The 12,937-nt window shown below is 44.7% G+C and overlaps 2 protein-coding genes across 2 annotated transcripts; one reads left to right on the top strand and one right to left on the bottom strand.

Moving 5' to 3' along the window:
* Window positions 1-783: 783 nt before the first annotated feature.
* On the bottom strand, window positions 784-2,661 carry clrn2 (clarin 2; the record flags this gene model as incomplete). Its single annotated transcript, XM_084465787.1, has 3 exons — window positions 784-1,052; window positions 1,633-1,812; window positions 2,409-2,661. 3 exons carry the CDS (start codon window positions 2,659-2,661, stop codon window positions 784-786), a joined length of 702 nt encoding a protein of 233 aa, XP_084321913.1.
* A 1,596-nt stretch (window positions 2,662-4,257) lies between these two features.
* tapt1b (transmembrane anterior posterior transformation 1b) lies at window positions 4,258-12,273 on the top strand (the record flags this gene model as incomplete). Its single annotated transcript, XM_084465779.1, has 14 exons — window positions 4,258-4,435; window positions 5,224-5,354; window positions 5,692-5,810; window positions 6,234-6,396; window positions 6,652-6,787; window positions 7,100-7,197; window positions 7,303-7,372; window positions 7,514-7,594; window positions 7,786-7,895; window positions 8,779-8,838; window positions 8,940-9,008; window positions 9,120-9,196; window positions 9,371-9,543; window positions 10,797-12,273. The coding sequence occupies 14 exons, from the start codon at window positions 4,258-4,260 to the stop codon at window positions 11,063-11,065; spliced, it is 1,734 nt and encodes a 577-aa protein (XP_084321905.1). The 3' UTR covers window positions 11,066-12,273.
* Window positions 12,274-12,937: the final 664 nt, after the last annotated feature.

Genomic DNA, 12,937 nt, shown 5'->3' with positions numbered 1-12,937 from the left:
AATCGAGCGCCATCTGTGGTCAACAGTTGGTATTGAGTGAAATAGATAGGAAATATCACACAAGAAAACGATATCGTATAATTTATTAACTATTGCATTTCACCGACTGAACACCACAGTCCAGATGATTGGAAATAAAAGTATACATGCAAGAAAATATTTAAGTAAGGAATATTCTTCAGGCCCATAGTTTTATATCACAACACACTTTTAGTAAATTAGTGTAACAAAATTAAAGCTTACCACTGTGGTAAAAAAAAACGTTTAACAAATGCCAATTCAACAATAATGTTGCAATTGGCATTTTTTTCAATAAAATGATACACATATTTTGCATTGCATAACAAGTACTTGTTAAAAGTATTAATTTGTGCTTAGGAAATGTCTTGTTTGTCATGCATGCAATAAAACGAACATGCAGTTCAAAATTATAATTTCCTTTCTCTACATAAGAAATACTAATATTTACATTATACTGGCAAATAAGAAAAAAAGTGTCCACATTTGACGATTCTGTGACGTGAATGCTTTCATATTTTATACACAGTCATACGGTTGTATGTTGTAACATACATGACATAGGTCATAACCATGCTCACATACATTTTTTATACCCCTTCTGTAACCATTCATTAGTAGGCAGTTCAGGAAGTAACATTTAAAAAGTAACAACAACATTAGTGAAGATGTCATGCAGTGTCGGTCTCTTTAGTCCACACGGACGATGACCCCTGACCCCCTGGTTTTGTCCTGTCAGCAAGGGGCGCGCTCCTTAGCTCCATGTCAGTAGAGCAGATCCAGGGCAGAGATCACTGGCTGCTCGGGTTTCTTCTTCTGCGCCTTGGGAAGCTTGATCCGGCTCATGGCGACCACGCCGCAGACCGCCACGTGCGTGGCCACGCTGGCCACGCCCAGCCAGAAGGACCAATCCAGGCGGTCGTCCAGGACGGTGAGGACGAAGAAGCTCTCCTTGTGGTTGGCAATGTGCTCCGTCAGGCGGTGGTGTCTCATGGCTGCCAGGAAACACAGCACACCTAGGGTACCGAACAGAGCTGAGGGATCGGTAGGGAGACAGAGATGTGAAGATGTCAGATAGTGTGTTGGTTGGCTAAGGTGTTGTAGGCACTGTAGGCATCCTACAGCAGCGAGATGCTCTAACTCCATCCTGCACCTTAGGGATATTTGAATTCACTGTCAAGTCGCTGCGGATAAAAGGGTCTGATACACATAATATAACAACGTGAATAAAAGAGAGTGTAAAAGTTATTATAATGCATCCAAGGTTTGAAAGGAGTAAAGAGCAGAAGGACAGGACATGTAAAAAAGGTATTCTACAAATACATTTGACTGAAACATTTAAGTTTCAAACATGATTGACTAAACAACTTCAAATGTATTGGAGCAAAAAGCTAGCCTGAGGGGAGTGAGTGAGTGTGTGTGTGTGTGTGTGTGTGTGTGTGTGTGTGTGTGTGTGTGTGTGTGGTGTGTGTGTGTGTGTGTGTGTGTGTGTGTGTGTGTGTGTGTGTGTGTGTGTGTGTGTGTGTGTGTGTGTGTGTGTGTGTGTGTGTGTGTGCGTGTGTTGGTGTGAGTGCATGTGTGTTCATGCATGCCTGTGTGGTTGAGTCTACGAACCAGCTATAACATTCCAAAGATACAGTCCCTTGTGTCCCTTGATGCTTTGGTAGGGCACCTTGCGAGCGTTGTAAATACAGAAGGACAGACTGACCAAAGCAAAGCCTATCGCCACCAGCAAGAAGAGGATCACCATCACATGCAGTCCAGTATTCAGTGTCTTCACAAGCTTGGGAAAAACTGCACAGGAGACACACACACACACACACACACACACACACACACACACACACACACACACACTCACACACACACACACACACACACACACACACACACACACACACACACACACACACACACACCACACAAACACACATAATTAAGGCATAAAAAAACAAGTTTAATAATACCATTGTGTATTGCATTCATGTCATTTTTCAATACGATTTTCAGTACAGGTCCACAAGTGCACCACAAATTGTAAATCGTAGGTCACTATATGCAGCACAGCCGAACGTATGACGAACATATGTATACAATTATACACACAAACAAAAACATAACAAGTATCAACAACAAGCAAACTCAAACAAGTATACTTTTTATTACACTTAGGTTATAGGCCTACTGTGGCAATGCAAGTCTACTTTACTAGCAATTCGGTAATAATTATGTCTTATTTGGCAAGTAGGTGTGCTACATGAGGTGTGTGTGGAGGGGGGGGGGTACTTGTTGTTATGAGGGCATTGGCCTCCCTAAACCACTGAGGTTGGGAAAAAAAATAGAAAAAAAATGTCAAGAAAGATGGATTTTAAAACACTGCTTGGACTTACTGTATATTTTAGAACGCCGGTCCCCAAGTCCACACTTCTTGGTCTTTCCCCCTTGGAACAGACCGTAATATATGTGTCCGATAAACTTGTTCAGCTCTGGGCTCGACGCATTTACAATGTCCACTCCGGTTTTACACAGGATCCGGCCAGTGGCCCACCTCTCCGTGGAGAGAGCCACGACCAGGAGGACCACGGAACCGATACACAGCATGGAGGCAACCGAGAATGTTATTCGTTTCCACACCGTAGGCATCGTAGCCTACCGCCACCGGACCTTTAGTCCCATCGCGTCCTGAGGTCCGGGCCCCTCACCGCTGCGATGTTTTCCGCCGGACATCAACTAAATCCATGATCGAGAAGCAGTTTTATATATAGGCCATATATGATTCAAATGTCTTCTTTACTTAAAGCGCAGTAGATGGCCGCAGACACTGAATATGGCGGAGAGATATCCATTACCATGGTGAAACTCTATACGTGATGCTGCTCTCAGCTTCCTCCCCTCCACCTCCGGTGCTTTTCCTTTAATCAAGTAGAGCAATCGCCCTTACAAGTTGGCCTTTGAGGTTGATTTATAGTTTAATACGGTGAACCAATTGCTGCGTGAGTAATACGCATCTAGGACGTAGTAAATGTGTCATCCTCTGAGAAAGTTCAAGAGAACATAAAGGTCACAAAAGCAATAAAAAAAACAATACAGCCCCCGTTTAGTTACATCTCGTTATTTTTCTATAGGCCTGCGCTACCATCAAGATACTCAGTTACACTTCTTGCTGATTGTTAAAAAGGTGCCATGACATGCCACCAGGTGTGGTGTGATGAGCCGTTACAAGCCGTTTTGGAAATCAGCCCCTTAAGACATCACAGGTGTGCGTGTCCACCTATGTGTGACGACGGATAGATGAGCAATGCTACAGTCCACACTGGGTAGGCTGATATACTGATCTATCCAGCACACATCTAGGCGGACACGTCCACTTTTCCATTTCCAAAACGGCTTGTAACGGCTAATCACACCACACTTGGTGGCATGTCATGGCACCTTTCACTGAACAGATAGACGCTGTCCAAGGTGCTGAATTTACCTTGTATTCCATCTAGCCTATATTTTTCAAACTATCCATGGTTTGCAGGGTTTGCAAATAAATAATAAATGAATGCATAAAAAGTTCAAGCTCAGCCTTAATTGCATCATATTTCCTTAAGTGCAACCTGTGAATCTAAAACAAACCCATAACGTCTCAAATTGTTACTGAAACATCATAGGCAGCATTACACAGTGGATCATGCACTTGTATGGATGGAGGCTATCTATAATCAGAATAATGCTTTTATGGATAGAGGCCAAATATAATCAGAAATAATCCAAAAAAGAATCCTGTCCAAGAAATTGGACAATGCGTTGAATATGGCAATGCAAAATGGTGAGAGAAGTAACGTCGTTTTCAATGATTTTACAAAAGGAAATAATTAATGTGGTTGGAAAATAAATACATTTTGAAGATGCTATAGCCTAACTGAATCTTATGTGTTTACATTTTTACACCGAGGCGTTATGTTGGAGCACTGTTTCCTTTAGGTGGGGGGTACCTTAGGAAATGTGTATTATTTCTTACCTATAAGTATAAATCAACCAACTTTACGTGATATATGAAAGGATACATATGACCATCTATGGGAAAATTGCATCGCAAGAGCTGGCTGGATAGTATTTCGTGTCGCTGCGTCGGCACTGAAGCTGCCAAATGGCGACACCATGTGGTGAATACTGGAAGTATTAAGCATATGTGACGTTAGCGAATGACGCACGTCTCTGTACTGCCTCCGGAGCTGAGGGGATTCGGCCAAAATGGCGGACTCGCAGCCGTCTAGCGTTGGAGAGGAGCCGGAGACAGAGAAGGAGGATAAGGGCAGCGTCAAAAAGACAGTTAGAGTTGAGAAACCTGGGGACAGCGGCGGTTTGACGGAGACGCTACGATTTGACGACAAAAAGAGCAGCGCTAAAGACAAGAAGCGAAACCTCTCAGGTAAGAGCCAGAAGCTCAGTCCTGACTGATGCATATCCCGAGTGCGCTATCATTAGCCATGCCAGCGTTTGCTATGTTTACATTTGCAAGATAGGAGATTTAACAGTCTTGCTAGGGTTGTTGTTGAAGCAGCATTGGACAATCACACATTGGTCTGTAATCGGGTGGCTTTTGATGCTACTCCTAATTGTACAGGGCTGCCCTTCTATTGCAACTGTTTCATTAGTAGCCTACACTCTAATACAAATTGTACTTTTTTTATTGTGAATACTACAAGGTGTATACACTTTGCTGCATACACTTGCTTGATGCATTATGAATTGACAGGCATGATGGCAATACACAGTTAGTTACGTTGTACTGACGTATGAAGTCGTGCAGGAATGTGTTGCTGTAATGACAGCTGATTCTGCATGAGAAGTTTTCAGCTTTTAATTATACGTAATGAATCCGCCAAGTTAGGTCACCTGATTTTATAATCTTTCAACGGTATATCCAAGTGGCTTGCTTTTAAGTCTCACCGTTTGTTTGGGAAGCCTTGTGGTTATAGCATTGTTTATTACGTTTGAGAGCAAGATGAAATACTAGCATATAGTGCGTTTTGAACCTTTGATTCGAGTCCAACCTACAGCAATATGTTTGCATAGGTTCAACTGTACATATTTATAGGTTAATGATTTAATGAAGGAGCGTCACTACATTGCATTACACAATGCACAGTATTTGTCTCACACTTGAATTGTGAGGTCAAACCAATGCTGATCATGTAGGCTATTTCCTGCTTGTAGACTTGTCCCTGGTCAGGTTCATACGTACTGAGCTGACCCGAGGCTATTTCCTGGAACACAACGAGGCCAAATACACAGAGCGGCGGGAGAAGGTCTACACCTGCCTTCGGATCCCTAAGGAGTTGGAGAAGGTAGACTCACTTACATTTGTCATTCATACATTGGTCTCTATTATCCAGAATAGCTTACATGGTTATAAAAGGCCAGACTTAACTTTTGAAGTCAACTATAGCACATATTTGCAGGGTCAAACTGCCTCTTGGGAAAAAAGTTTTTTTCCGGTTCTGAATTTGTTCTTCTCTCCCTGTCTCTTGCTCTGTTTCTTTTGTACTCCATTCATCTCTGTTCTCTCTCCCCTTCTCTCCTATAAATCTATTTCATTCTCTCTCTCTTCCTCTCTCCCCCTCTCTCCCCCTCTATGTCTCTCTCTCCCTCTCGCTCTCTCTATGTCGCTCCATCTCCCTCTAGTTGATGACTTTTGGCTTCTTCCTGTGTCTGGATGCGTTCCTCTATGTCTTCACCCTGCTGCCCCTCAGAGTTCTGCTGGCCCTCTTGCGGCTTCTAACGCTGCCATGCTGTAGACTGAGGTAACGGCCAAGCCAAACAGTGTATGGTATGACACGTAATGTTGATTCTAACAGTGCATAAGCAACATATCCACATGTTTAATGCTATGTGAGCTGGATACACATATTATGGGATTCAGAAGGAGTTGCAACTTTATTTCTTCATTGAAAAATTGTGAATAGATTACACCCAGTGCTGTACCATAAGTGGCCTCTAGGGGGAAGCATTGCTCTTCTTGGCTCTGGCTTTGGTCTGCCAAAGCACTTCAAAAAATTAGTTTTGAATGACATAATCAAGCAATTACATATGCTTTGAGATGCTTGAAGTGTAATTTATTTGGTGCTTATAATTTAAACAATTTGTGTGTGTGTGTGTGTGTGTGTGTGTGTGCACTTGTGTTTGCGCGTGTGTGTGTATGTGTGTGTATGTGTGCGTGCATGCAGTGGCTCTCGCCTGCTGCAGCCGGCGCAGGTGTGCGACGTGCTGAAGGGCTTCATCATGGTGCTGTGCTACTGCATGATGAGCTACGTGGACTACTCCATGATGTACCACCTCATCAGGGGCCAGTCGGTCATCAAGCTCTACATCATTTACAACATGCTGGAGGTAACAGCCACCGGTCATACACCCACCGCCGCTCCCCCAAAGGCCTCACTCGCCATTAGATACATGTCATTCAGACGGATGCATGTCATTATTGAGCACGCACGGGTTGGGCGTCTTGCTTTAGGGTTTTAGGTCTACGGTTCAACTGCAGACATTGGGGTTGGAACCCAGAACTTTCCGACACTCTAACCACTTCACTATCCTTCCCATCCCTTCCTTCCTACCTTCCTTCCATCCTGGGTCTGGTGCGGTCAGGTGGCGGACCGGCTGTTCTCTTCCTTCGGCCAGGACATCCTGGACGCCCTGTACTGGACGGCCACTGAGCCCAAGGAGAAGAAGAGGGCCCACATAGGAGTCATCCCTCACTTCCTCATGGCCGTGCTCTACGTCTGTATCCTTGCACTGTGGAGTCCGGAACGTATGCAGTGTGCATGTTGGGCTGTGGGAGACGGATGGGAGATTTTGGTGGCCTTCAGTTGAGTTAACATGGGAAGTCTTTTCTGATATCTTGGTGGCATGTGGCATCTTCTTAACGCGATTTAAAAAGATTAACTCCATAAAAATCTGTATACACCATATTAATAGTTTTTGTTTACCAATGCATGCAGAAACTTGCTATTGGTCCACTTCTCTGTGTTGTACTACCGAGTGTTTTTTTGTTTGATTGTTGTTGTTGTCTTCCTGAGTGGCCTCCTCTCCTCAGTCCTCCATGCCCTCCTCATTATGGTCCAGGCCACCACCCTCAACGTGGCCTTCAACTCCCACAACAAGTCCCTGCTCACCATCATGATGTCCAACAACGTGAGCACACGCACGCACATGCACACGCACACACACATGCACATACACACAGTAATCAAGAAGGTCTGGAATATCAATGCATTACAACCAGATATTTCTCAACAGTTTGTAGAGATCAAAGGAAGCGTGTTCAAGAAGTTTGAGAAGAACAACTTGTTTCAGATGTCAAACAGTGGTGAGTGTCACTCACCGCTAGCGATTCATATCTAAATCTGATATCTCAGTAGTAAAGGCCAATTGGTTTTTGGAGTGGAGTTCAGCAGTAGTGTATTTTTGACGTTGGCAAAACCTGGGTGGATTCTGTTTTCGTTCTCAGACATCAAAGAGAGGTTCACCAACTACATCCTGCTGCTCATCGTCTGCTTGAGGAACATGGAGCAGTTCTCCTGGAACCCTGGTACGTTGCATACATTTTGAGAGGGAACCACACAGGTGGTTTACAGCCATATGACCTACATCACTAGCTACAGCTGCATGGCCCTAACAACCACAATGTACGATACACGCTATAAAGAGACACTGTGGTTGTGTTTTCTTGGATATGATGTTTGCTGTTACGGTGACTGATCTTATTCGTTGTGCCGACAGACCACCTGTGGGTTCTCTGTCCCGATGTCATCATGGTCATCGCGTCCGAGGTTGCCGTGGACGTCATCAAGCACGCCTTCATCACCAAATTCAATGACATCAGCGCTGACGTGAGTGTATTTACTGCTGTTTGTTGAAAGCGAATGACGGGAATTGTTTTTGGCTTGCTCAAGAGAGCATTTTATGATGGGGTTGATTTCCGCCGATGAATGCGCAGAGAGGAACGCCTCATTGTTGAGTGCTCTTTCTCCTGATTGGATAAAGTGCGAACGGGATACAAAACATTTGTTCTCTGTTTACTGCAGTGCGGAGGGACTGGGAGACCCCTGTTCCTCACCCAGCACTATGTCAGCGAGGGCTGTCGGAATATAGAGCTACTTAACACTTATTTAAACCGATAAATATCGCTTACAGTGCCTTTAATCGTCTCTTAAGACAGACCAGCACAACGTGGTCTTAGTTTCCCCTTCTGTTGTTTGGCGGCATTCCTCCTTCATGCCTCCCCCACTGAAAGGACCTGGTCCCAGGGTCTAGTGGTGCTCGCCCCACACAGGCCTGCTTTGTTGTCTTCTCACTCACACAAACACACCTGCCAGGTAGAGAGGGTTGCTGGGGTGGGCATTCGGCCAATTACCGGGACCCCTCTGCCACAGTTTCACTCAGTTCAATCTTGCTTTCTGTTCATCTACCTCCCCTTCCCTGGCCTTTACTTGACTTTACCTTTCCTTTTTTTTCTTCCCTTCCATTCATTTCCTTCCCTTTCCCCTTGCTTCCTTCCTTTCATTACCTTTTTTTCTTTAAAATATTTTTCTTTCATTTCTTAACTTTTTTTTTTTTTTGCCTTTGTAATAATTATATAATACTCAATTATGAGGTTTGAAATGAAACTATTTCAACTTACAATTAGTAGTATTACTATTATCCTTGTTATTTAAACTATGAATACATTGTTATTACAGTATTTTTCATGAGGATTCCCTCCGTGTCTCCCAGGTATACGGAGAGTACCGAGCCAGCCTGGCCTTTGATCTCGTGAGCAGCCGACAGAAAAACGTGCGTATCATAGCTGCAGACTCAGGGTTGTGGGTGCGTGGGCGGCTGTGTGCTTTGGATGTATTTTCTTACCTGTGTGTGTGTGTGACCTATGTCCACAGGCGTATACAGACTACAGTGACTCAGTGTCCAGGCGAATGGGCTTCATCCCTCTTCCTCTGGCTCTACTGGTCAGTCCGTCTCCGCTGGCTGTGTACCGATACACGGTCGATGCAACGTTTTGGTTGTAACTCATGCCAATGTGCCTCTTTGTAATTGTTGTTTTTTTTCCCCGTCTTCAGTTGATCAAAGTGGTGAGCAGCTCGGTGAAGATCAAGGGCTCCCTGTCCTATATGTGTGTGCTGCTGTTTTATTTAGGGTCAGTAACATGTTCTCTCATTGTGTTTTCGTGGTGTTGTTGGGAATTGTCAGCTCATTGTCATTCATCGTGACATCGGTAGCGTTTTTATTTGATAGAGCTTTTGAGTGTAGGAATAATGTGTGTGTGTCTGTGTGTGTGTGTGTGTGTGTGTCTGTGTCTGTGTGTGAGCAGGATGATCACCCTGAAGGTGTTGAACAGCATTGTCCTGCTGGGCACGTCGTGTGCGTTCGTCAAGCAGGCCAACATGGAGGAGAAGCTGTTTGAGCCCCCGCCCTCCGTGGCCACCAGCCGGGTCAACTCCAGAGCCCACCGCGCCAAGCACCCCCACACTGCACCCCCACAAGGTGGACACACACACACACACACACACACACACACACACACACTGTCACTGTCACTCTCACACACTCACTCACTCACTCACTCACTCACTCACTCACTCACTCACTCACTCACTCACTCACTCACTCACTCTCACTGTCACTGTCAATGTCACTCTCACACACTCACTCACTCACACACTCAATCACTCTCTCTCTCTCACTGTCACTGTCACACACTCACTCACTCACTCACTCACTCACTCACTCACTCACTCACTCACTCACTCACTGTCACTGTCACACACACACACACACACACACACACACACACACACACACACACACACCCCGTGTGCACCCATCTGTAACCTACAAGCATGCTACATCATGTGCTGTCATGGTGTGGTTGTTTTATTCTTAAGTGTGCTGAAATACTTCTTCAGCACATTTCCTCTAGTGGAGTAGGTGTTACGCCCCATACAGAATGGCTGCAGTGTTTTTTCGGTTGAGGGGTTGTTCAAGAAAAGGCCTGCATTGTTAAGTAGGAGATGAGGTAGGATATAATGATAATCATAGCAACAATGACATTGTTTATGAATTGCCTCAACTCTGTGCAGTCATCGTATCGAACCCGCCCCATCTTAAATAAACATCTGTGATTCATCGGACTTGGGCCAATCTGTCTGAATGGCCTGTTCTGATGGCAGTTCTGCACACTTCAGGCCTTTTCCTTCTTGGACACTTGCCTTCTTGGGCGTTACATCCAGCATATTTTTTATCTCTCGCAAACAGGGGGTTGCGTCTTTTTATCTAGCACAGCCAGGCATCCTTTTCCAGTGAGTCATTATTTTCGGAAGCCTTTATCTTTCATTCATACATCCATACATAGACGTATGCACATATATATATACAGACACACTTTTTTTCTAATTTCAGTCACATCTGGCTGTCTGAAGCAGTACACCCATGAAATGGTTCATGTTTTTTTTACAACAATTCATTCTAAAGAGTTTCTTTTCATTCATCAAGCTTCATTTGTACGTTTTCACAGACAAATCTTTAGTTAAGTCTTCCATAGTGATACTCATTAACCAGCACCTTTTTTTCTCTTCACATCTATACACAACATATATATACATACATAAAGTACGATCCTTTCCTTGCAGAGCTAACATGTTACATTGTGTGTGTGTGTGTGTGTGTGTGTGTGTGTGTGTGTGTGTGTGTGTGTGTGTGTGTTTACGGTACTAACCCGGCTGCTCCTATCCCATCAGATCCAGCGGCGGAGAAAGGGGGGGCGGTGCCAACAGCCGACCTCTCTCAGCCCGCCCACCCGTCAGAAGGCTCCGCCCCCACGTTGCCCACCAGCCCTTCGGACACGTTCCTGACCACGCCGGACGAGGACGAGGAGGACGACCGCCGCCGCCACCAGATCGCCAGCACGGCCACGGGGCCGGAGGAGGACGGACTCAAACACAGGACTCACAAGAAGGACCTGCTGGAGATCGACCGCTTCACCATCTGCGGCAACCGCATAGACTGACGGCCCACGCAGCTGCGCCACACTCAGCCCAACGGTTCAGGGATCAGACACACAGACACACACACACACTCACACACACACACGTACACACACACACACACACACACACAGGGCCCGGCCAGGAGCGCACGGACATGGACTCACTCCAGCGCAGCGAGGCCGGGGGTTATTTATTTTGTATATTTATTACCGACGAGACGAATCCCAAGGCTTTAGCGCTGTTAGAGGGACAAGCCACGAGGCCGCCGCCGCCAAGCACGACGCCAGCTGCAAGGACTAAAGGGTCAGTAGACACGCCCCCCCCCCCAGCCCCGAAAAAAAACATACAGAAGGGGGCGTGGCCTTGGTTGCTATGACAACCCGAGGAAAAGCTGAAGAGGCATGGAGGCATGGAGGGAGGGAGGGAGTGGGGATACAGGCGGGCAAAAAAAAAAAGTAGATGTTTTATCTGTTGGAGAGGACAGCCACAAATGTGAAACTGTGTGATGTGCTGTGCTTGTAAGCTGTTGCAGCTGGACTGTGCGAGCAAGTGTTCCAAAGCACAATCCTGGGTTGGCTTGGCACTTTTTTAATGTGTTTTTTTTATGTTTTTATGAGAGAATCATCATGCTTTTTGTAGGATTGTTCATGTTAAGAGAGTCTCGCATCATCATACTTTGTAATAATTTTTCCAACTTACTGACTGATGAAGTTACGGGTAGTTCCAAACAAGCTATCGAAAATATCAAAAAACCTTCTTTTTTTTTGTCGCATTTTACAGCTTTAGTTTACCTAGTTTGTGAATCATAGATACATTATTGAGCCTTATTTGAACATGCTTTTCAAGGTTTTTCATATTTCAATTTGAATATTACTTTGAAGTACTATCCTGAAAAAACATTTCTGGAGGCAAATTTTCTATGGTTTTGAATTGTCTTCAATCATGTTTCAGCTAATCTTTTTATTTTATAAGCTTTTTTATTGTTATTATGGGTAAGACCTGAAGTCTTCAACACCTTAACAATAACATAAAGCTAAGCCAATTTTACTTTGTAACCATGTGTGTGTGTGTGTGTGTGTGTGTGTGTGTGTGTGCGCATGCAGTGCAAGAAGAATGCATGGATGGATCTCACCAAAAAAAGGAAAATTTTCTATCTCTTTACTCTGTCAACCCATCTGTGCAAGGCCTCTTACACAGAGCAGAAGAATAATAAAAAATGTGATCTTTGCTTTTGAGACTGGTCCAGTGTGATTGCATGACTCACCGCCGGAAGTTCTAGTTCTGGGTTCGAGTCCCAATCTCCATAGCCTACATGTAGGGATCTTTGAGCAAGAGGCCTAACCCATACATCGGCTATATTATATTCAATGTAAGTAGCTTAGACAAATGTATGAATTACTCAAATGGTAAATGTATGCAGAAGCAACGAGGGACATCTGACACCCTGGCCGACCCTGTCAGGGACAGGGATATTACAACGCCTCGGGTTAGAGGCCAACACTGCAGACCACTGTTCCCCTGAATGGGCATTCAACTGATGCTTGTCAACACAAGTACCGCACAAAGGTCCTTTTTTAAATGTGCAGCTCTCAAACAGAGCACTGAAATGCTCGATTTGTGCTTTTGTTAATATTAGAAAATGAATGGCCAGCTGAATCAATGGCCATTTCTAAATTAGTTTTGGTCAAGGTCTTGAAAGACTGAAGTCGAGAGAGAGTCTACTGTCTCGAGAGTCTAGAGTAGACCCACAGTTCACTCATCTGAATGTTTAAGAAGTATGCCCTGACCTTTTACATGGCTAAATATTTTGGGATTTATAACGTGAGTATTTGGAGTAACCAAGTCCGCGCTAGAGGACGCTAGCCTAGCCGTAGCCAATGTCCGAGTTGATT

The sequence above is a fragment of the Micromesistius poutassou genome (assembly GCF_964030765.1).
Source record: "Micromesistius poutassou genome assembly, chromosome: 3".
NCBI classification, from domain to species: Eukaryota; Metazoa; Chordata; class Actinopteri; order Gadiformes; family Gadidae; genus Micromesistius; species Micromesistius poutassou.
Note: the sequence above shows the minus strand (reverse complement) of the source record. Positions and strands in the feature narration are given on the sequence as shown.